Source organism: Schistocerca cancellata, chromosome 2 (assembly GCF_023864275.1).
Source record: "Schistocerca cancellata isolate TAMUIC-IGC-003103 chromosome 2, iqSchCanc2.1, whole genome shotgun sequence".
Classification (NCBI taxonomy): domain Eukaryota; kingdom Metazoa; phylum Arthropoda; class Insecta; order Orthoptera; family Acrididae; genus Schistocerca; species Schistocerca cancellata.
In genome coordinates, this window is record NC_064627.1 from 468108740 (window position 1) to 468129778 (window position 21039).

The 21039-nt window shown below is 44.4% G+C and overlaps 1 protein-coding gene across 2 annotated transcripts in view; it reads left to right on the forward strand.

Moving 5' to 3' along the window:
- Window positions 1-21039, forward strand: part of LOC126161985 (transcription factor GATA-6-like) — a 524655-nt gene that overhangs the window by 499878 nt on the left and 3738 nt on the right. For both annotated transcript variants that reach the window (XM_049918185.1, XM_049918186.1), the window contains exon 7: window positions 11681-11816. In XM_049918185.1, the coding sequence (XP_049774142.1) occupies window positions 11681-11816 (136 nt within the window). The remainder of the gene's footprint in view (window positions 1-11680; window positions 11817-21039) is intronic.

Here is a 21039-nt window from a genome sequence, read left to right on the forward strand (position 1 = left end):
TCAGACTTAGCGCAATTACTCCGCTTAGGAAGTTATAAAAGAGTGGGATGCAATGGCGGAGCAACTCCTCCTAAGCCACGCATTTCTGTAATCAGTGCTAAGCGATGCTTGAGGTGGTGTCAAGAGCAATGCTGCCGGACAATAGATGACTGGAAATAAGCGTTTTTGAGTGATGAATCAGGCTATATCCTGTGACAGTCCGATAGAAGTGTTAGGATTTGGCGAATACATGGAAAACGTTACCTGACATCATGTATAGTGCTAACAGTGAAGTATTGAGGATGTGGTTTTAGGGTTCTAAGGTGTTTTTCGTGCTTAGGGTGTGGTGCGATTATTGTGCTAAAGAAAACGCTAATTGCGGAAGAATCTGAGCACGTTTCAGCGTATAGGAACATTTAGGACACGATGATTGTTCGTTTCAGCCTGACAATACACCCTATAATAAAGCAGCACCTGTGAGGCATTAGTTTGACGACAGTAGCGTTCCTGAAATGGATTGTCCTTCACAGAGTGTCTACCTGAACCAAGTGGACCACATTTGGGGTGAGTTACAACGTCCACTTCGCGCCAGACCTCAGTGTCCACAATACCACCTATCCTGGTTTCGGCTGTTGAGGAAGAATTGGTTTCAGTTCTCCCACAGAGATTCATATATCTCATTGAAAGTGTGTCCAGCAGGAGTCAAACCGTAATAAAGGCAAATGGTGGACACACTCCTTATTAATGTACGCTGACAGATGTCTAATAGATTTCCGGTTACGTAGTATCATATAGTGTACACGTGCCACTCTGATGATCGGTAAGCATGCGCTATCTAATGTGTTGCAAAAGGCCGCGCATAACAACGAGACTTTTTCCGTTTTCATACTTAGCGTTCTGCTGGTGACACAAACGTTGGGTCAAGTGTTTCGGAAAGCCCTGGGGCTACGAACCATTTGTATACCCAGCACCGGTTCGACCTACTGTAGCTATTCTACGATACTGGGTCAAAGTTTGAATATTACACACTTCGTCCATCACAGGCAAATGGAACAAATCGGCTGGTTCTTTTTACATTATATGTAGTCTATGGTGCACCTTAAGGGGCTTACGGAGGTATCATTTTGTTCCTCAGCGGTTGCTGCGAACCCGCAAAATATGGTTATTGGGTACCAAAACCGAGCCGCGGATTCCAAGACAACTATACACAGGAAATGGCTGAAATTTTTGAGATATATTTCGAAGGTCCCGATCTATAACAGCATTGAAAATTTTCTTGATACCTCTATCCGTTTACGAGATACAGAGATTCAAATTTACGCTCCTTGTAAACAGTAAATACGCACGTAATATCTGGTGCGAGGCGAAAACGTAGTTTATGAAGTGACATAACACTGAGAAATATGCTATAAAGTATTTCCTTTATCATCAGAACCCAATGTTGTAGTACATAAGCACACGAAAAGGTTTTTTTTTGTTGGTAAAATACGGTCTCAGGAGACCGTGGTTTCAGTTTTCACGTATGTATATTACCAAAATTTTACTGACCCATAAAGTTGTTTTCAGATGAGTGACATGCTTTGCTGTAGCAGGGAAAAGAAGGGAACCAGCGAAAAACTGCTCCTATCGACCACAAAGAAGGTTAATATGCTCCTGATTTAAAAGACTCTGACTAAAAGGTGGGGTACCAGCCGTCTCATTCTGCCTTCATCGTCTTAAAAACATTTCGCAGCAATTTTGTTATGCGAACATATTCGCGGGTTTTTATGCTGAGAGACGGATATAGTGGCAGTCGAAATGAGACCGAAGAGCAATGAATACAAGAAGATAGTAGACAGTGGTTGTGTCATAGAAAGAGTGAAGAAAACAATGACAGTGTGGGAGAAAGGGAGAGAGGGAGAGAGACATTGGCAGTGGAACACAGTAGGCGGTGAGAGAACGCTGATAGGAAAAGAGTGAAGGAGACAGTGCCGGTGGGAAAGAATAAAGAGAAGGAGAAAGTGGTAGCAGGTGAGAGCCAGTGATAATGAGACAGTCCACGAGAATGACAACGAGGAAGATGTAGTGGCAGTCAGAAGACAGAAACAAGGAATGAATGAGATAGTAGCAATAAGACAGAGCAGAAGGTAGACAGTGACAATGAGATGATACAGTAATAGTAGAACAGAAGGAAGGAGATTGTGGCTATGAGATACGAGACAGTGACAGACACACACAAAGAGGTGATGATAATGAGTTGGGCTGAATGAGTGAGTAAGAATGGGTGTGAGCGGGTGGGTATGAGCGAGTTACAGTGATGGAATAGTGTGCGTGAGCGAGTTATAACTAGGGGAGCTTGTGGGAGACAGATGTGAGTTGCATGTTAAAAAAACTGCGAGTATGTTCGCACGCTAAAATTTTAGTGGAAACATTTGAAGGCGCTGATGAAGGAAGAATGGAAGCAGCTGGTACCGGTCACTTCAGTCAGTCTTTTAAAGCAGGAACATATTAGCCTTTTTTGTGCTCCGATATGAACATTTTTCCGCTGCTATGTTACTGCACGATCAATTACATAAAGTACAAGCAATCGTGGTGTGTGCTGGCTACTGCACTCTGTGGGTGCCCATATTGTCGCGACGAAGAAAGTTGTGGGTGGTAGACCAGCAGTGGTCCATGTAACTGGCAGGATCGAATATGTCGTGCTTGAGCTGCCGGTCTGTCGGGCGCCACACGCTGTCGGTGCCAGGAGCGCCGATGACGGCTGGCAGGTCTTTCTGTTATTTAGGGCGGGAACAGGGCAGACTCGCCTGGCTTGTCGGCACGTGTGTGGCGGACGTGCCCGCCGCCGGCTTCGTGACTGCCGCGGAAACACGCGGCGCAGCACTGCACGGCTGCTCGTGACAGCCATGCCGCCAACTGTCCAAGGATCCCCTGGCTTCTCTAGCACGCCGCTTCGTTCTGCCTAAATATACTAAAACAAGGAAATATTGAAAATGACCGGAAGGTAAATACAGTACTGGCCATTAAAATTGCTACACCAAGAAAAAATGCAGATGATAAACGGGTATTCATTGAACAAATATATTATACTAGAACTGACATGTGACTACATTTTCACGCAATTTGGTTACATAGATCCTGAGAAATCAGTACCCAGAACAACCACCTCTGGCCGTAATAACGGCCTTGATATGCCTGGGCATTGAGTCAAACAGAGCTTGGATGGCGTGTACAGGTACAGCTGCTCATGCACCTTCAACACGATACCACAGTTCATCAAGAGTAGTGACTGGCGTACTGTGACGAGCCAGTTGCTCGGCCACCATTCACCAGACGTTTTCATTTGACGAGAGATCTGGGGAATGTGCTGGCCAGGACAGCAGTCGAACGGTTTCTGTACCCAGAAAGGCCCGTACAGGACCTGCAACATCCGGTCGTGCATTACCCTGCTGAAATGTAGGGTTTCGCAGGGATCGAATGAAGGGTAGAGCCACGGGTCGTAACACATCTGAAATCTAACGTACACTGTTCAAAGTGCCGTCAGTGCGAACAAGAGGTGGCTGCACGAGCCGTTACAGCCATGCGGATAAGATGCCTGTCATCTTGACTGCTAGTGATACGAGGCCGTTGGGATCCAGCACGGCGTTCCGTATTACCCTCCTGAACCCACCGATTCCATATTGTGGTAACACCAACGCGAGCAGCAATGTCGTGATACGATAAACCGCATTCGCGATAGGCTACAATCCGACCTTTATCGAAGTTGGAAACGTGATGGTACGCATTTCTCTCCTTACACGAGGCATCACAACAGCGTTTCACCAGCCCACGCCGGTCAACTGCTGTTTGTGTATTGAAATCGGTCGGAAACTTTCCTCATGTCAGCACGTTGTAGATGTCGCCACCGGCGCCAACCTTGTGTGAATGCTCCGAAAAGCTAATTATTTGCATATCACAACATCTTCTTCCTGTCGGTTAAATTTCGCGTCTATAGCACGCCTTCTTCGTGGTGTAGCAATTTTAATGGCCTGTAGTGTAAATAAAACCCTACCGAAATGGTGTACTACGGTGTAGTTAACAAGCAGCTCCTGTATTCGATTAAGAATGAAGTGCAAATCGCGAGTATGGTTATGCGTCTCCTGGAGAATTTTTTGGAGCAAATGAAAATTTGCGCCGGACCGGGACTCGAAGAAGAATTTCCCGCTTGCCGCGACCGGTCGCCTTAACCACTTCGGCTATGCGAGTACGCCTCCAGGTACGGACCCAATCTCAGTCTGTCAATAGTATTTTCCCTCCCTTGTGCTCTCAACACACTGAAGGGAAAAAAAGTCATGGCATAGCGATCTGCACATATACAGATGGCGCGTACGCAAGGTATGAAAAGACTGTATATTGGCGGAACTGCCATTTGCACACTGGTGATTCTGACCGCTCGACGGGAATTACCAGACTCTGAACACGGAATGGTAGTTGGAGCTAGACACACGGGACATGCGATTTCCGAAGTCGTATGGAACTGAATATACGGAAATCCACAGGGTCGAGAGTGTGCCGAGGATACAAAATTTCAGGCATTGCCTCTCGCCTCTGGCGTGCAGCTTCCACTTAATGACCGGCGGCGTTTGAATAGAGTTGTCAGTGCTAACAGACAAGGAACACTACGTGAAATTACCGCGGAAATCAATATGGACGTACGACGACCGTATCCGTCATGATGGTGCGGCGAAATTTGGCGTTAAGGGCTGTGGCAGCAGAGGACCGACGCGAGTGTCTTTGCTAACACCACGACATCCCCTGCAGCGCCTCTCCTGGGCTCGTGACTATCGATTCGGCCCTACACTACTGGAAAACAGTGGCCTGGTCAAATGAGTCCCGACTACTGTTGGTAAGAGCTGATAGTAGGGTTAGTGTGTGGAGCAGGCCCCGGGAAGCCGTGGACCCAAATTGTCAACAAGGCACCGGTGGTGGCTCCATATTAGTGCGGCCTGTGTTCACATGGAATGGAGTGGGTCCTGTGGTCCAGCGCACGGATAACTGACTGAAGGCCGGCCGCAGTGGCCGTGCGGTTCTAGGCGCTACAGTCAGGAGGCGAGCGATCGCTACTGTCGCAGGTTCCAATCCTGCCTCGGGCATGGATGTGTGTCATGTCCTTAGGTTAGTTAGGTTTAATTAGTTCTAAGTTCTAGGTGACTGATGACCTCAGAAGTTAAGTCGCATAGTGCTCAGAGCCATTTTAGTACTGACTGAAAATACTTGAGTTCGGCTACTTGGAGACCATTTGCAGACATTCATGGACACCATGTTATGGACGGCAATGCGGCGTGTCACGTGGCCACAATTTTTAGCGATTGGTTTGAAGAACATTCTGGACAGTTGGAGCGAATGATTTGCCCACCCAGATCGACCGACATCGAAAATTTATGGGACTTAATCGAGAGGTCAGGTGGTGCACAAAGTCTTGTACCGGCATCACTTTCGCAATAGCGGTCGGCTATAGAGGCAGCATGTTCAGTATTTCTGCAGGTGAGTTCCAACGACTTGTTGAGCCTATTCCATGTCGAATTGCTGCATTACGTCTGGAAAAAGGAGGTTCCACAAGATATTAGGAGGTATCCCACGACTTTTGTCACCTCAGTGTATTACTGTGATTCTTGGAAGGGGTTATACAGGGTGTTACAAAAAGGTACGGCCAAACTTTCAGGAAACACACAAATACACTCCTGGAAATTGAAATAAGAACACCGTGAATTCATTGTCCCAGGAAGGGGAAACTTTATTGACACATTCCAGGGGTCAGATACATCACATGATCACACTGACAGAACCACAGGCACATAGACACAGCAACAGATCATGCACAATGTCGGCACTAGTACAGTGTATATCCACCTTTCGCAGCAATGCAGGCTGCTATTCTCCCATGGAGACGATCGTAGAGATGCTGGATGTAGTCCTGTGGAACGGCTAGCCATGCCATTTCCACCTGGCGCCTCAGTTGGACCAGCGTTCGTGCTGGACGTGCAGACCGCGTGAGACGACGCTTCATCCAGTCCCAAACATGCTCAATGGGGGACAGATCCGGAGATCTTGCTGGCCAGGGTAGTTGACTTACACCTTCTAGAGCACGTTGGGTGGCACGAGATACATGCGGACGTGCATTGTCCTGTTGGAACAGCAAGTTCCCTTGCCGGTCTAGGAATGGTAGAACGATGGGTTCGATGACGGTTTGGATGTACCGTGCACTATTCAGTGTCCCCTCGACGATCACCAGTGGCGTACGGCCAGTGTAGGAGATCGCTCCCCACACCATGATGCCGGGTGTTGGCCCTGTGTGCCTCGGTCGTATGCAGTCCTGATTGTGGTGCTCACCTGCACGGCGCCAAACACGCATACGACCATCACTGGCACCAAGGCAGAAGCGACTCTCATCGCTGAAGACGACACGTCTTCATTCGTCCCTCCATTCACGCCTGTCGCGACACCACTGGAGGCGGGCTGCACGATGTTGGGGCGTGAGCGGAAGACGGCCTAACGGTGTGCGGGACCGTAGCCCAGCTTCATGGAGACGGTTGCGAATGGTCCTCGCCGATACCCCAGGAGCAACAGTGTCCCTAATTTGCTGGGAAGTGGCGGTGCGGTCCCCTACGGCACTGCGTAGGATCCTACGGTCTTGGCGTGCATCCGTGCGTCGCTGCAGTCCGGTCCCAGGTCGACGGGCACGTGCACCTTCCGCCGACCACTGGCGACAACATCGATGTACTGTGGAGACCTCACGCCCCACGTGTTGAGCAATTCGGCGGTACGTCCACCCGGCCTCCCGCATGCCCACTATACGCCCTCGCTCAAAGTCCGTCAACTGCACATACGGTTCACGTCCACGCTGTCGCGGCATGCTACCAGTGTTAAAGACTGCGATGGAGCTCCGTATGCCACGGCAAACTGGCTGACACTGACGGCGGCGGTGCACAAATGCTGCGCAGCTAGCGCCATTCGACGGCCAACACCGCGGTTCCTGGTGTGTCCGCTGTGCCGTGCGTGTGATCATTGCTTGTACAGCCCTCTCGCAGTGTCCGGAGCAAGTATGGTGGGTCTGACACACCGGTGTCAATGTGTTCTTTTTTCCATTTCCAGGAGTGTAAATAAAAGATGTTATGTGGACATGTGTCCGGAGACGCTTAATTTCTATGTTAGAACTCATTTTAGTTTCGTTTCGTCAGTATGTACTGTCCTTCCCTGATTCACCGCCATGATTTCATACGGGATACTCTACCTGTGCTGCTAGAACATGTGCCTTTACAAGTAGGACACAACATGTGGTTCATGCACGATGGAGCTCCTGCACATTTCAGTCGAAGTGTTCGTACGCTTCTCAACAACAGATTCGATGACCGATGGATTGGTAGAGGCGGACCAATTCCATGGCCTCCACGCTCTCCTGATCTCAACCATCTTGACTTTCATTTATAGAGCATTCGAAAGCTCTTGTCTACGCAACCCCGGTACCAAATGTAGAGACTCTTCGTGCTCGTACTGTGGACGGCTGTGATACTATACACCATTCTCCAGGGCTGCATCAGCGCATCCGGGATTCCATGCGACGGAGGGTGGATGCATATATCCTCGCTAACGGAGGACATTTTGAACATTTCTTGTAACAAAGTGTTTAAAGTCACGCTGGTACGTTCTGTTGCTGTGTGTTTCCATTCCATGAGTAATGTGTTTTGAAGAGAAGTAATACAATGAGCTATAACATCGAAAGTAAGCGTTTCCGGACACATGTCCACATAACATATTTTCTTTCTTTGTGTGTGAGGAATGTTTCCTGAAAGTTTGGCCGTACCTTTTTGTAACACCCTGTATAGTGCCAGCACAAGTGAGTAATGACACTGTTGACAAATGGAGGTTTGGGCCTCTCCTGAAGGCGCGCTCAGATAGCGGAAGTGGTTAAGGCGATCGCCCGCGACAAGCGGGCAATCCAGGCTCGAGTCCGGTCAGGCGCAAATTTTCATTTGGTCTGAAATATTCTACACGTGATGCCGAAACATAATAGCAAGTTCAATCTGAAAAGAAGGTATATGGTGTTAGCATCACAAGTAGACTCCAATTAAAAACTTGGGGGTGGATACCCAGCAGAGTCAATCGGATAATGTTGATAAAGACCGACGAGTTTGCTCTCTCCTCTTGGAAATCAGGGATAGGTTGAAAATGCACCATGGCAGTCGCAGTAGAGGCTTGGCGCATCTTTCAACTCGTTTTTGTCCTTACTCTAGTCATCCTGAAAGATTCAAGCTCAGTCACAGGGGCGTCTGCAAGTGCGGAGACGAATACGAAGGAATTGCAGAATACATTGACCTGCACTCGGCATCATTTAACACCTTCAGGTATAAAATTCTGTTAGGACCGCGAAAATGACAAATAACTATCTATCTAGTAAATGAAACCTCAGAGCCTTAATAGAACACAAGGAAAGTGAGATTCAAGAGTGCAAAACAGAGAGGATCCCATAGAGACTGTGAGTAAAGTGTAGTGTAAGGTGGTACAAGGGAACTGATCAGTGACGACGTTATGCGTGTGTTTCTCCTACCCTGATGATCAGGCTTCCATATCGTTGGTGGCACTCATATTTGTACACTACGTGAAGGAAATAAACAAAGAAGTGTTGTTATCACATCTGCCTTAGTTCAAAATATTAGGTTTAGCTAACTGTAGATTTGTGCTATATTTGTATAACAGTAGTTGCAATACATTTCCTGTGAAAAATTCAGTTTTAACTTTACAGTGCTGTATAATGTTGCTTAGTGAGTACCGACAACACCTCTGTAAGGGAAACAATGAAGCTAGATCTTCAGAGCCCGAGCTACAGTCGCAAGGTCGCATGCCAGTGGAAACAGTAATACAATGCAGGCAAGTGGCTGTGAGGTGTAGACTCGACATATATTCCAAGACAATAACCGCCAGCTGCTACGATGAGTACTTCCCAATATCTATTCCTGTTCTTCGTTCTTTCTTTCCTCTTACTATCTTTCAGTCTTTAGCTCTCCTGCATGCTTTATATCTTTTAGCTTAATAGTAACAAGTTGTACAAAAACGGTCATTTTTTTCAATTATCACTGTGTTGTCAAAGAACATATACACAAACTGTGAATGGCTGCGATAATCGTGATTATGATTGTTGCTTTGTAGTTAATGGACCTACGTAGTATCTGAAGGCGGCAATAAAGCTCACGTAGCAAACAAAAAAATAAGCTCTCTAGTGAATTTTTGTAATGGAGTCTGAGTCCGACTGAATGTCTTACAGCCTCGTACAACAATGTCACTGCTGCTACGGTAATTCAGAAACAATGTTTCTGCACGAATGTAGATTTGGGGCATATTTGAAGAGGGACAGCATGTTCTATCTAGGCAGTCGTCTTAATGGAGTATGATAAAGAACTTTTGACGCCTAAGCTAAACCGATTATACAGATTTACCTGTCGAAAAACGGTATTCTCAACATCTGCGGTGAATATGTTTGTTCCATTCCTCTACCTTCTTCCCCTTAGCCCGAGACTCCTAGCCACCTTCATTCTCGTCGTTATGCGGGTTCTCAAGACTGTCCTCCATAACGACTCCCATTTATTTTCTCATCAGACATGCCCTTTCCCTCGTAAATGTCATAAATGTACTCTATCCGCCTATCCGCTGTCTCTTCTACGTCTGACAGTGGAACTGCCATTGCTTTTTTAAGGTACCGAGCTTGATATTAATTTCACGCAAAATTGTTTTCACTTTCCTATGTACTGAATCAGACACTCGGGCAACCATTTCTTTTTAGATTTTCTCACATTTTTCCTACTACCATTTTGCCTAGGCTTCCTTGTCCTTCCTGTTTATTTCATTCCTAGGTGTTATTGCTATATTCTTGTCTTCTCCTAAACATTTTTGTACGTACTTCTCCCGCCGGTTACTTGAAGTATTTCTTCTGTACGCAAGGTTTCTTCGCAGTTACCTCCCTTGCACCTGTGTCTGACAGAGTAACGATTGTGACTGCTCTTTTTAAAGTGCTCTTGTACCCACCTCCCTAGCAAACGTCGAACGTGTGACATTACTCAGTGGTTCAGTATCCCATTCTCTACCACACTGACTCTGCTAGACGATTCTCTTGAACTTCAGTGTACTCATCATCATTACTAGATTGTGATTAGAATCTGTATCTGCTCCTGAGTATGTCTTTTAATCCAATATTTGATTTCGGAATCACTGCCTGACCATGACGTACTCTAACTGTAATCTTTCCGTATCTCCCGGCCTTTTCAAAGTTTACCGCCTCCTCTTGAACAGAGTTATCGCTATTACCAACCGAAATTTATTGCACAACTCAATTAGTTCTACTACTAAACCCATATTCACCCGTAACTGTTTCTTCTGTTCCTTCCCCTGCCACCGTGATATAGGTTCCCCACGATAATTAAATTATCATCTTTCACGTGCTGAATATCCTCGTGAAGCTTCTCCATCTCTTCATCTTCTACTTGCGGCGTTGTCATGGGTATCTGAACTATCATTGTCGATGTTTGTTTGCTGTCGATTCTGTCGACAACAACCCTATCACTGAACTGTTCGCAGCAGGTGTCTCTCTCCCTTACTTTCCTATTCATAATGAATCCTATTCCCGCTATGCGATTTTCTGCTGATGTTGCTATTATTCCATATTCGTCCGACCAGAAATTCCTGTCTTTCCATTTCACTTCACTGATCCAAACTATATTCTACCTTAGCATTTCCTTTTTTAGATCTTCTAACTTTCCTACTATGTTCAAACTTGTAACATGCCATGCTTTGACTCGTAGGATGCTGTCGCTACATTGGTCGTTCAAAGTTTCTCTCATGGTCACCTTCCCCTCGGCAGTCCCGTCCCGGGAGTCCTAATAGGTAACTAGTCTGGAATCGGAATGAAATTTTCGCTCTGCAGCGGAGTGTGAGCTGATATGAAACTTCCTGGCAGATTAAAACTGTGCGGTGGACCGAGACTCGAACTCGGGACCTTTGCCTTTCGCGGGCAAGTGCACTACCGGTTTTAGTCTGGAATCTTTTGTGAATGGAGATATCATGACACTTCCTTAGTTATAAGCCACATGTCATGTGGATACACCTGATGTGTCTTTAATACAGTGGTTTTCTTGCCATCTATAACATTATCCCGTTGATCGTTGCAGATTGTCCCGCTTTTTGGGGGTTGTTTTCATCTCGTAGGAGTAAAAGGTTGCCCTGAAACGCTGTCCTACAGCGTCTTGGAAGAGACGCTTGGCAAGATGAGCGTGACTTTATGCAGCAAGTCTTAGGCCATCTTTGCTAATGGTTTCTTTTTTATTCTGTATTTAAGCAGTGACTACGGTAGTATCTGGTACCTAGGACTTTTGATTACTACCTCTACACCAGCGACGCGCCCACTAACAATCGTAAGACGAAAAATAGGGTAAATATTAGTTACGGAGAATATTTGGTTTGCTAAGTGATCACATTTCATGAATTCTGACCTACTGTTGCAGACATGTGGATTTGCTTGTACCTGTAACACAACACAGAAAGAAAGAACATCTTAATATTTTTCAGGATTATTGTAATGAATTCATCTTGAGAGTTGTTGTGTACATTTTAAAGCAAGAAATGATTGAGGATAATTATATTTGTACTATGAAGAGAAGGCAGTGCACGTGACTCATTGGTGTTCTTGTGGTTACAGACTCGGAAGCGGAAACCAAAGAGCTCCAGTTCCAAGGGCGACGGCGCTGGCGGGGGCGGTAACGGAGGCGGGGGCGGTAGCAGCACTCCGAGCGTCCTGTCCGCAGCATCCGGCATCGTGAAGATGGAGCACCCAGGTACCCGCCTGCCTGGCTGCCTGCCTGCCTGCCTGTCTGTCTGTCTGTCTGTCTGTCTCAGCGGCACAGCCTCTCAAGCGTTCCTCAAAGGCGATGCGAATATTCCTTAAACAGTCATGTAGTGGCGGACAGGGATAGCAAGAACTTAGTTGAAGGAATCAGTTGAGATTTACGAAGTGCTACCAGCAGTTAGGATAGCACAGTGACTCTGCGCAGGGAGTTAGAAAACGGCGTACAATGGTCGAACAGCTCTTCATATGCCACACATTTCTGTGGTCAATATTAAGCGACGCTTGACGCCCAGCGATTACACCGAACAGTGAATGTTGGTTTAGTTGAGTGATGAATCCCACTCTATCCTGTGACAGTCCGATGTAAGGGTTTGGGTTTGTCGAATGCCTAAAGAACATTGCGTGCCATCATGTGCAGTGCCAAAAGTGGAGTGCGGAGGAGGTGGTGGTACGGTGTGCGGCTGTTTTTCGTGGTTATGGTGTGGTCCCTTTATTTAGAATAAAATGTTAAATTCGAAAGAATACTAATACATTTTACAGCATTGTTCACTGCGTACAGTAGAGGAACAGTTCGAAGACGATATGTGTGACAGTATATTCTCTTATAAAACTTCACATGTGGGACCATTGTTTGTGGACAGTAACGTTCCTGAAAGGGGCTGACCTGACCTGTCCTTAGCACCTACCGGTATCGAATGGAACTCCTTCGCGATGAGTTAGTATGTCGACTTCACTCAAGACCTCACGTCCAGCATTACTATCTGCTCTGGTTTCGGCTCTTGAAGAAGAAGAAGAAGAAGAAGAAGAAGAAGAATAGGCTGCCGTTCTACATCTACATCTACATATAGACTCCGCAATCCACCATAAGGTGCGTGGCGGAGCGTACCTCGTACCACAACTAGCATCTTCTCTCCCTTTTCCACTCCCAAAGAGAACGAGGGAAAAATGAATGCCTATATGCCTCTGTACGAGCCCTAATCTCTATTATCTTATCTTTGTGGTCTTTCCGCGAAATGTAAGTTGGCTGCAGTAAAATTGTACTGCAGTCAGCCTCAAATGCTGGTTCTCTAAATTTCCTCAGTAGCGATTCACGAAAAGAAAGCCTCCTTTCCTCCAGAGACTCCCACCCGAGTTCCTGAAGCATTTCCGTAACATTCGCGTGATGATCAAACCTACCAGTAACAAATCTAGCAGCCCGCCTCTGAACTGTTTCTATGTCGTTCCTCAATCCGACCTGATAGGGATCCCAAACGCTAGAGCAGTACTCAATAATAGGTCATATTAGTGTTTTATAAGCGGTCTCCTTTACAGATGAACCACATATTCCCAAAAGTCTACCAGTGAACCGAGGATGACTATCCGCCTTCCCCATAACTGCCATTACATGCTTGTCCCACTTCATATCACTCTGCAGTGTTACGCCCAAATATTTAATCGACGTGACTGTTCAAGAGCTACACTACTAATGGAGTATTCAAACATTACGGGATTCTTTTTCCTATTCATTTGTATTAATTTACATTTATCTATATTTAGAGTTAGCTGCCATAGTTTACACCAATCACAAATCCTGTCAGTCATCTTGTATCCTCCTACAGTCACTCAACGACGACACCTTCCCGTACACCACAGCATCATCAGCTAACGGCCGCACATTGCTATCCACCCTATCCAAAAGATCATTTATGTAGATAGAAAACAACAGCGGACCTACCATACTTCCCTGGGACACTCCAGATGATACCCTCACCTCCGATAAATACTCTCCATCGAGGACAACGTACTGGGTTCTATTACTTAAGAAGTCTTCGAGCCACTCACATATTTGGGAACCAATCCCGTATGCTCGTACCTTAGTTAGGACTCTGCAGTGGGGCACCGAGTCAAACGCTTTCCGGAAGTTCTCCACAGACGCTCAGAAGGCTCACTGAAATTGTCTACAGGAGAATTCAAGCCGTCAAAAGGCGAATTGTGGACACACTGCATATTATTAAGTACACGAATATATGTCCGGTTGCTTTTGATCAGGTAGTGTACGTGTGTTCACTGTACCTGTGGTAATCGCTACACTAAATACTTCCCCGAAAGACGTAAAATATGAAGTCAAGTTTTAAGGCTTTATTAGTTGATGATCAAAAGGTATAATTTTAAGTTAAATAAATGCACGCAGTATCGCTTCCAGCCTAGTGCAAGTCTTTCGATTGGGCTGTTTGTCTACTAATTTCGCTGCATATTTACTCCAGTAAATTGTCAACTTTCCTCGTGAGAGCTTTTCGTCCCACGGAAATCTGAAACGGTCTTCGGGAATCGAAACCCAGATCTTCGCGTCAGTAGCACGGCATGGAATTGGTCACTTCTGAGATGTTATCCCCTAGAAAAGTTATTTTTATGAAGAATTTGAGTAATAAATATCCTGTAGGTGCAATAAACAGACTGATGCATTACGGCAGTACAAATGAATGATAAGATTTCGTTTACTGAGTGAATACATGTGCAGCAGCTGGAAAGCACTGGAACGCATTTGGATCAGATTTTGGAAATGGGTCATCCCTAGCAAGAGGGCTGATGTTCTGACTCTCGAATCAGGGTCTACTATTTTGAAGTGAAGGCACGTAAGCGATTCGAGTAATGTTCAGCAGTGCGTTGTAAGGGTCGCGTAACTGAATTTTACGACTGTATGCGAGAAAACTAGTATGTCCTCTAAACAGGGACTTGGTATTCCAGCGGTTGTTGCCATTAGTGTTTAGCATATCGCCGGCATAAATTTTTTTAAAAAAGGAACGAACTTGACGTCCTCTGCGAAAGAAATATTGCAAAGTCGGTGTTATCGCGGGGCTTACCTGCAGAAACCCGCTCCAAGACTGTGCAGCAGGTTTCATATCGGCGACCGGTTGGCTATCAGCGAGAGCTGGCTAGGCCACACACGCCATGACGCACGACAGCCGCTAACCAGTCCCTGCTCTGCGAGGCAACGCGGCTTTCATAATTTAAAGCACGACTTACCACACGCAGGAAACTCGCCGAATGTAAACGACAGATTAAAACAATAATCTGTGTCCATCCCTTTTTTTCCAGGACGTGATTCGAGGGCATACACCCTCTTTTTCACGTGGATCAGTGCATTACATTAGAACTTATTTCTCTTGATGTACCAAATGTCTGTCTTAGCCTTCATTTCAGTACAAATAAGTTACGAGACGATTTCAAAAATGAAGCTACACATGTCGTTCCACGCTGCGACCATTGCCCAACAAGATTTGTGCACTGTCAGAAGACAGCACATGTTCCGCTTTCCGTGCAGACACGTAACAGGTGCGTCCGAGCGTGCGAGTAATAGGTCGCGGCAATTCTAAATGTACTTCAAAGTTGGAATACGTGGGACATTACGATTCTGGTGGGCAAAACGTCTAAATTGCAAACAGACTCACCATGAAATTATGGTAGTATATGGACAAAATGCAGTGTCACGACCTTTCGTAGTGAAATGGTGCCAACAATTCTACCAAGGCTGCACAGACTAGGGTGATTCTGACGGGGCAGGAAGGTCATCGACGTCGCCCACAAACGACAATGTCCAGGCAATCGAGAAACTGATTCTCAGAAATCGCAGCTTTTTCAGTGACGAAGACGTCCACGCAGGGATTATCGAATGGCTCTCTGACCAAGAAATGGATTTCTATCATCGAGGAATTGAGCGATTGGCAGAATTTTATCACCATTATTTATCGATACTTAGTGGATTTGTTGTAAAGTAGTATCATGTATCTGCGTCACTTTGAAGTGTAGTGCAGCATTCAATATATGAGTTACTTCGCTTGCCATAATACGGTATAGCTTACTTTTGGAAGTCCTTCCTCAATCTGTGTCACTAATACTCATAATGAAGCACTGAAGTCATAAGTTATGAACACTAATCAAGCTACTTATGAGAGATTCCAGCAGAAAGAACGTTCAAGGTCGTTCTTTTTGCTGAAATAGCTCGTCAGTAACTTTGTTATTGTCCGTAATGTAGGGATCCAGCGCCCTGTTATGATAACAAGTGGTATATAATTATTGGTTTGTAGCGAAAATAAATTATGATGTAAACCACACAACATCCTAAGATCAGAATGTAAGCTCACGATACACGTATTGGAAGAAAAGATAAGTGTCTGACAACAGATTATTGTTTTAATAGGTCTTCGACACCATAAGCAGCCGACGTTTCCAAATGACGGTCCAACATGGACAACATAGAGGTTAACTCACCGAATGTATCCACTTGACGCAGAAAGCAAAGAACACAGTTTATTGATCATTTACAATTGGTAGTTATCTTCTAAGTCTGGCTCTGTTGCTAAGTAATGAGTTTAAAACTACATTCATCTGCGCACATTGATATTGGATGTGTCCACACTTCGTCTTTATGACGACTTTATCTGTGCTGGGGGACAAATTCAATGAAGTGTCTCAATGTCTGTTGGAATGGCATCCCATTCTTCCTCAGATCCGAAACCAGAGAGGGAAATGATGTTGGAAACTAGGGACGGGGGCGAAGTCGACCTTCTAACTCATCGTAAAGGTGTTCCTCTGCCTATCGTTCGGGACACTGAGCAGACCAGTCCATTTCATTACTATTATTGTCCGCAGATCATTGCCTCACAGATGCTGCTTTTTTGACGGGGTGCATTGCAATATTGACACAATCAGTCACCACCTCCGAAGGAAGAAGGGAAGGAAGATGAGGGTTAAACATCTTGCATCGTCTCCGAACTGTTCCACTTCTATACACACTACCCAATTTTACAAAATTTAATATTTTACGCGTTTAGCGTTCCGTTGAGCACAATAAAGGGACCACACCCTAACCACGTAAAACGTCTTCTCCATGCTTCACTGCTGGTACTAATTTACCAAACCTAAACTCCCTCATCCGACGGCCACAGGACGCAGTGTGATTCATCACTCCCAATCATTCGTTTCCAGTGTCCACCGGCCAATGGCGTCGCCCTTTACACCACCTCAAGCATCGCGTAATATAGAAATGCGTGGTTTATGAGGAGCTACTCGACAATTATACCTCATTCTTTTGCACTCTCTCATTGTGTTTGCTGCGCTGCTGGTGGCGCTTTGGAATTCACGAATGGTGCCTTCCACTGTTTTCATGCGATTTTTTACAACCACATTCAGCAATGCTTGATGATTGTTGCCCGTCAATACTTGAAGTCTGCCTTGGTCTCGTTTAGCAGTTAGGTATGGTTGTTCCTTCGTGTCTACACTTCACGGTCATATCACCAGCAGCCGACTTGGAGAGCTTTAGAAGGGTTAAAATTTCCCCAATGGATTTGTTAGGTAACCTCCCATTTCGAAGTCACTCAGTCCTCCCCGCCGATCCATTTTGCTGTTACTGCTTCTCTACTCACAACAGAATACTCCATGTCTCATTTTCTGCAGGTGTGTCCATTTCTAGTGATGTCTAGTGTTCGATTTCGCATTACCTATCGCTCTCTGTATACTTCCGATTACACAGTGGACCTGTACGTTTACGGATCAACCCTCTGCTCAGTCCTAGAATTTTTCAGCTTATGTGTTGTTTCACCTCTGGAACTGATTAGTGTGTGTGTGTGTGTGTGTGTGTGTGTGTGTGTGTGTGTGTGTGTGTGTGTGAAGGGAGGGGGGGTTAGGAGGGCTCGGGGCCTCACAACCGTAGTTGGTGCTACTAGTGCCAGTAATAGCAGCTTGATTAAAAGAAAAGATTCATAATGTGAAAAATGCAACCAGATTCGTTCTCATAAAAGGATATTTTCAAGTAAGAACAGGTACATGATTCTTAGTAGTGCATTCCTTAAACTTTGTGTAGCTGACGTCGTTGAACATGCACTCGATCACTTGGTGATTTTTGAAAGTGACCAGAAGGTGATGTCGTTGTCACCGTTTCGAATATTGCACTGGTTCAGGCGTGCGCGTGTCCTTTTCATGGGGAAACGTTTGTTTGTAGACGGTTCGGTGCCACCTACGTAAGTTTTGATAAAATTTTTACTTAAAAACACAGTTTACTAAGCGTTTCTCAGATTCGTGTACTCAGTTTAAAGAACGAGGGAGATAAAACTGGATGTTCCTTCGTGACTTTGTAGATGTGGACCGCCATCTCCGCCCACCCAGTTAAAATTTTTACTCCTATGAGAGTTTTAGTGAGATACATAAAAAAATGCAAACTGATTTCTGGATACCTTTCACTTATTAACCTCTAAGCGTATGAGACATATAGACGCTTCACTGAGAATATTTGCTATTATTGCGCTGTACGCTAGGAAGTTCGTAAGTTAAGGGCGGTGGACGACATTTTGGGAGGGCAAATTGCAACATACTTGCTGTGGACCACAGAAATATATAATTGAATTTGTTTGAGCTATAGTCATTCTCCATTCTGAAACTGATACTTCTTACTAGCTGTCGTTAGTAGCAAATAAGGATGTGTACGTGTCAGATAATTTTTTTGATGAGGAAATATGGACACTGTCTCTCGAGATAAAATTTTCGTAGTTAAAATAGCTAGGACTCGCCTCCGTCACGAAATAAAGGAGGTAGAATCAATAACTTCATTCAAAATACTGCGCAAACAATTCTGGGAAGAAATAAACAATCGACAGTGTTGCGATCGCTTCTTACTAAATCCTGAGACTTTAGCGCCATAAACAAAAATACTGAGCAATATTTAGTTGTATTATATAACTAATTTATTAATAATTGTCTCACGACTGTTGTTCCCTCGACAGTGCTGTTATTAATATCTGTTGATGAGGTTAATTTTTTGCTCCTTCAGACGGAAAGAAAATAGAGAAAAAACTGCGACATTAATTACTTCATCCTGCTCAGGATTATATTTGTGTAGGAATCTCACTACCATTTTATATTTTCCATATATATGGTATTATTTTAGTTACATCCAGTGGAAATGAGTCGTTGGTTTATGAAGTTTCTGTAGAAAGCTTGTGTTGCTTCTATTTCAATCAGTATACCCCGCGACGTGTAGGCAACAGAAGTTTCTTCCTTGTTGTGCTGGTTGCGTATGCAGCAAGGGGCATATTGCTGTTTCCATACCTTCACGTTAAATAGCAGCCATGTGACTGAGATTGTGTTTCGATCACCACACTCACCTGTTAATTGTTAGTTTCATACTAATTACACACTCAACGGAAAAGAACTAAATGTAAAATTAGAGAGAGTTTGTCTAATTAAGTTAGTCATTTCGTAATAATTTCAGGCGGCAGAAGTCGGGTTCGGGAATTGCCGTAGGATTTCTTAGAGATTCGGACAGACGTATTCTTTCTCAAATAAAGATTATTTACAATTATTTACAATGAATTAAAAGTGTGGTTTTTATAAAAGGAGTCATAAATTCTTCAGAGGAGATATTTGCCTAACGATATAGTTACTGTCGCTTTTCTGGCTATATATGGAAACAAACTTTGTTCTTTTATTGCTGCCTGTATTTTTAATGTTTGTCCAATGTTGCTGGGGACAGATAATATATTATGAGATCAAATTATTGTGATCACGCGGTAATAGACAGATTATAACTAATAACCTATCGAGGGAGTGCTAACCTACAAGATCGTATTTTTACGTATTGCATGTTACAGACGCGCTTGCAGTCTGTTAGACAGAACACGGAGCAGGCTGTTGGAACCCCATCACTAATACTGAGTAGCAAATTTTTCCATTACCGTTGGTGACTGCTGTAGAGGCATCATTCGCGTGCTTCGTATTCACGTACACAACGTGATTCGTGGAACACTATCGTAGAAGCGAATTTGTTTGCCAACAAGATTATTTGGAGGAGTACCTGTTTCACTGTGCTTTGCCAGTAAATCGTCACGCATCTGCGTGGTCGGCAGTCACATCACACAGCGATTGCACGTGCAGATCCACATTTTTTCTCAATAGCTGTCCATAAGTGAATTAAATTCACTGGAATGAAATGAATGGATAGATCGGAAAGAAGTATCCATTCAAAAACGCGAATCCTACTACACAAAGAAAATAAATAAGTAAATAAATTGTAGTTGAAGAACACTAAATTTAGGATGTTCTACAGTATTAATTTATTTCGTTAACCGATTTTCGGCTTAAATGGCCATCATGAGACTCTGACAATCTTGGGAGCCAAAAATTGGTTAACGAAATAAATTAGCACTGTAGAACATACACGAATGTTTGCTTCTCATTAATCATCACGAATTTCTCACGAAAAAAATTATCATTTGTGGCGGCATATTCATTACATTACAGATTCAGTACTTCTGAACAGTCTTCAGTGATTTATAGTTTCATTTCATCTTGACTGATTTCATCCTCATGGCCAATTTTATTACAATGAATTTAGTGCAGTTTACATGTATATGTACTACAGCAAGTCATCATTCTCCACCAAAACCGTTTGCACTGCGGCGCTATTCACACATGCCCCTTGAGAACTCAGACAGTCTAGTGGGTAAGACGATTACTCGCGAAAAGCAGGCAAAACTTGTTCGAATACGAGTCTGGCAAAAATTTCCACCTGTCACAACCCATTCCTAACAGAAAAACACAGTAATTACTTTCATCCAAGCAGAAGACCAGTCAGTGTTGGGCTTAAAATACCCCTTTAGCGTACGATAACAATAAAAATCATTGGGTAGGAAACAGCATAAACAAGGAAGTGAAATTAGGGATTCCGCTCGTAATCATAATGTAAATCTAATGCTTGGACGGAAAAACTGGATTACCAATTAATGGAAACACACAAACTGATCCAACTGATGTAGTTTCACAGTTCCTTGTCGCAAGCCATGATTTATCAATAGAAAACAGAAGAATCTTGCAATCCAGATGGTCATCTTCCTACAGGATAATGGCTTGGGTAGTTACATTGTATATTTAAGTAATTACTTTCGTCAAACTAGGAATAAAAGTTTTTTATCAAGGTCCAGAAAAGCAGTGTAGGTGGTTATTTTATATCAATGACGCGCACAGCGTTCCCAGCAGCGAACTGCATCTTGCAAGGTGATAGCCCACTCACGCACCTGTAAATGTCAAAAATTTGAGTATGAAGATTGCATTATCGCTCTCTTCTATATCTCCAAAAATGAATATCAAGGAAGTAAAATGTACTTTGTATTTGGAAAAACAATTGCACATACGTTACCATACTCGAGCATCTTCCAAGACACTGGATCAGTTTCTTAACGAGG